Source organism: Phasianus colchicus, chromosome 1 (assembly GCF_987193195.1).
Source record: "Phasianus colchicus chromosome 1, bPhaCol1.hap1.1, whole genome shotgun sequence".
Classification (NCBI taxonomy): domain Eukaryota; kingdom Metazoa; phylum Chordata; class Aves; order Galliformes; family Phasianidae; genus Phasianus; species Phasianus colchicus.
In genome coordinates, this window is record NC_143436.1 from 171,522,962 (window position 1) to 171,527,092 (window position 4,131).

Here is a 4,131-nt window from a genome sequence, read left to right on the forward strand (position 1 = left end):
AGGCAATGCCTGGTTGGTCCCGCCCCCAAGCAACGGGCGCTTCCGGCGGAAGGAGGGGCGGTGGCGCGCAAGATGGTGGCGGGTGGGCTGTGCTTCGGCGGGCTGCTCAGGTACGGGGCGGACGGGTGGGGGCGGCCCCGCGCCCCACGGCCCTGCCGAGCCCGAGGAGGGAAGGGGAAACTGCCGGCCCAGCGTTGCCCTGACCGGCTGCAGTGCTTCGGAAGGCAGGCCGGGCAGGAGCTGGGCTGAAGGAGGGCCCTGAACATCTGTTGAGGAGCCTCTGTGCGCCTTGTGCTGTGCCACGGTGCTGCGTATATCGATATACTCCAAGAGTATATATGTGACACGTTGAAATAGAGCGGGTGATGTTTATGTAGTGTAATAACACAAACATAAATAATGTTAATAAACTATAACTGACATCTGTAAAAAAAAAAGATGTCAGTCTTTTTTAGTCTACGCGAAGCAGTGTAGAATAGTGATTTTTGAATGTAATTGTTGAAATGGAGCAGTGATGCTGATAATTTCAGTGGTTAGAAGAACTCAAGAAGTTGTCTGGCACCCTCTGGCTCTACCCTTACACCCTTCTGTATGGATTTCACATGCAGTGAAACCAGCTTTCTATTTTACAATTTCCACCTTGTTTCAGATTGCTGTGCTCGTTGTTAATCCCTGCATTGTTTCTAAGTGGAGTTCTGTGCACCTGCTTGGCCGTCCTGCTGTGTGGAATTCGGCTCTGGATACAAGGAAGGAGAAAGCAGCAGAGCCCAGCAGGAAGGGATGGGAGGCGGCCATTGCTGGTTGCATTTTTTCATCCCTATTGCAATGCAGGTGGTGGAGGAGAGAGAGTCTTGTGGTGTGCCATAAGAACGCTCCAGAAAAAGTAAGCACATCTGTTTATCAGTTGATGCCATGTTTCACTCTGTTTCTCACGATATCATTTATGCATACAGTGATATTTTTCACATTTAAATAGATATCATTGATACACTGATCCTACGTTTCACCTTTCTTCTTCAGCCCTTTACCCGCATGTCCTCTGTCTCCTTTATAGCTGTGGCACCTGTCAGTTCTTTCCTCCTTGGCAGAATCTATTCTCCATCAGTTTTGCAGCACTCGTAGGGAGCTTTTAGGGACATAACTTGTGTGTAGGTAACTGATGATCTAATCTCAATAATGGCCTCTTAGTGCAGGAGACTAAGTTAATACATAAAGTGGATTCAGTATTGGCACATCCACTGGCTTGCACAGTCCTCTGCATTTTATTCATGCTGTATGCTGGATGGACATCTAATGTGCTGCAAGGCATTCCTAAATCTGCTGATTAATACTGAGATCCTTTTCTTTAGAAAAGATTCCTGGTCCCCAGCTCTTACTTAAAAAAAACAAAAAAAAACAAAAAAACAGTGTAAGGGAAAAAATTCATATAATCAATTTAGTTACATGTAAGTTGTTCCAGAAGTAGGCCAGACATTTGATTTAGAACACACATTTTGGTAAATTTTGAGTGGATAATATTTGAGTTTTGCGTTAGAAAATTTGATGAGAAGAATGAGTGAAATTCTCTTTTCTTCCAGGTACAAGAATGCAATGTGTGTTGTTTACACTGGTGATAGAGATGCCACTGAAGAAGACATAGTAGAAGGTGCTTTCAGAAGATTCAACATTAAATTAACTCATCCTGTGAAGTTTGTGTTTCTGGAAAAACGCTATCTTGTGGAAGCTTCTCTTTATCCTCGCTTCACTTTGCTGGGACAAAGTTTAGGCTCCATGTTTCTCGGTTGGGAAGCTCTACTCAAGTGTGTTCCAGATATTTACATTGACTCAATGGGTTATGCTTTTACGCTCCCCCTCTTTAAATATTTAGGAGGTTGTCGTGTTGGATGCTATGTCCATTATCCCACCATCAGCACTGATATGCTTTCTGTAGTTAGGAATCAGGATACCAGGTTTAACAATGCAGCTTTCATTACAAACAATCCTCTCTTCAGCAAATTTAAACTTGTCTACTACTACTTGTTTGCCTTCATGTATGGATTGGTGGGTTCCTGCAGCGACGTGGTTATGGTCAATTCTTCCTGGACACTAAATCACATTCTTTCCCTCTGGAGAGCTGGGGCTTGCACTAGCGTTGTGTATCCACCATGTGATGTTCAGACCTTCCTGGATATCCCACTGGAAGAGGAAAAGAACAGTGCTGAATATTCTATTGTTTCTGTCAGCCAATTCAGGCCTGAAAAGGATCATCCTTTGCAAATCCGAGCCTTTGCTAAGTTGCTGAAAGAGAAGAGACTGAGGCAGCAGCTCTCACTGAAGCTTATTTTAATTGGAGGCTGTCGGAACCAGCAAGATGAAGAGCGTGTGAATAACCTTAAATGTCTTTGTGAAGAGCTTGGAGTTAGTAACAGTGTGATGTTCAGAATAAACATTCCCTTTGAGGAGTTAAAGAAACACCTGGCTGAGGCCACCATTGGCCTGCATACGATGTGGAATGAGCACTTTGGCATCGGTCAGTATCTGCCCTCAGCTGTCAGCTGCTTGTCTCAGTGATCAGAACACAGATGGGGAGGGCTTCACTTTGTGTTTAAACCTAAGAGCTCTGCATGCCAAACAGGTGACCAAGTCCTGTTCTTGGCAGTGGTGATCTAACAGAGGTAGAACCTTCAAGCCGAGTTGAGATGACAGAGCTACTAGTAGCACCTACAGATGCTATTGTAGTGCTAGCTGGATTGTTGTAAACATCGCAGACTGCATTATGGGCATCCTCTAGTCATTTAGACAGCAAATGCCATCTGTTTAGGATGTCCTGCCTGACATTCAGCTATTACTCTGCAAGCACAAAGTCCCTGCAGCTGAAGGCCCTGTGTTACATGTATCAGACTTACACAGATGCCTTCTGTTCCCTGCAGAGCCTATGCTGAAGCAACTTAGTGCCCTCTTGACTTCACTGACTGCAAGGGGAGTTTAGACACTTAGAAACCTAGCTCACGTGCAGAGAGATTTTGAATGTTCCATCTGCCTTAACTGCTATTTGAAATGCCTAATATCTGTCAGAGGGCTCTAGCTGCTATTTCGGAGGTGAGTTTCTCAGAGATTCTGTATTATATATATCTATCTATATATAAGTAAAACGCCTTGTGAACGCCACTAGGCACCTTAGGCCATCTCCATTAGATGCCTGTGCTAACGTAAGTCCTAAAATCAGTCACTGTGGTGTGAAACTGAATCTCAAAGAGGGGCTGAGACGTGGTTTGCAGTGTAATGCCATGCAGAATTAAGGTATCAGGCACAATTTATTGGGATTAGTTGGGTATTCCTGTCTTCCCTGAAAGGGAATGTAAGATTGCCTGTGCCATTACAGCTACAATATGGTAAGTTTGGAGGCAAACAGAGGATTACTGAGTTTGGCTATAAAGTGACCAAGCTGATGTTAATGTCATCAGACTTTATTAGAATCAGAGCTTGTGAAACCATTTAGTCTGTATTTTTCACACTTATCTAGAACTCTGGTCTATATTAACTTATAATTCCAGGTGAATTTTATTACGGATTTAAATTCCCAGTGAACTATTGGAAGCCAAAATATGCAATGTACACATTCATGTTGTGTTTTCTGTCTTTTACAGGAGTGGTTGAATGTATGGCAGCTGGCACAGTTATCCTGGCTCACAATTCTGGAGGCCCCAAACTGGATATTGTGGTACCTTATGAAGGACGTATTACAGGCTTCCTAGCAGAGAATGAGGACAGTTACGCTGAGACAATGGCTTACATCTTTTCCATGACTCCTGAAAAAAGGTTAGAGATCAGAGAAAGTGCTCGCCAGTCTGTGTGCAGGTTTTCTGACCAGCATTTTGAAGAGACATTCCTCTTATCTGTGGAGCCCTTATTTAAATAAATGTGAACAAAAATGCATATGAATAAAACTTTTTGTGTTTGACACCGTGTCACCTGTAAATACATGTAATTTATGCTCCCTTGTTCCCATTCAATAAAGAGATTTTTCTTTTTTCTGTCAGTATATGTTTTATGTAACAGAGATAGTTTACTGGGAAAGAAATACTCTCTTGTATTTCTGATGAAAATTCTAAATTTTTAATGAGCAGAATCCTTCCTAGCACACTGTGTTTT

The 4,131-nt window shown here is 43.1% G+C and overlaps 1 protein-coding gene across 1 annotated transcript; it reads left to right on the forward strand.

The window, feature by feature from the left end:
* The first annotated feature begins 57 nt into the window (after nucleotides 1-57).
* Nucleotides 58-3,995, forward strand: ALG11 (ALG11 alpha-1,2-mannosyltransferase). Its single transcript, XM_031615685.2, has 4 exons — nucleotides 58-110; nucleotides 650-883; nucleotides 1,578-2,509; nucleotides 3,627-3,995. The coding sequence occupies exons 1-4, from the start codon at nucleotides 73-75 to the stop codon at nucleotides 3,896-3,898; spliced, it is 1,476 nt and encodes a 491-aa protein (XP_031471545.1). The 5' UTR covers nucleotides 58-72; the 3' UTR covers nucleotides 3,899-3,995.
* Nucleotides 3,996-4,131: the final 136 nt, after the last annotated feature.

Bases quoted from the DNA above. Each gene is read 5' to 3' on its own strand.
- ALG11 (XM_031615685.2), top strand. From the start codon at position 73: ATGGTGGCGGGTGGGCTGTGCTTCGGCGGGCTGCTCAG. The intron at 111-649 runs GTACGGGGCGGA...ACCTTGTTTCAG, and splicing joins TGCTTCGGCGGGCTGCTCAG to ATTGCTGTGCTCGTTGTTAA. The intron at 884-1,577 runs GTAAGCACATCT...CTTTTCTTCCAG, and splicing joins ATAAGAACGCTCCAGAAAAA to GTACAAGAATGCAATGTGTG.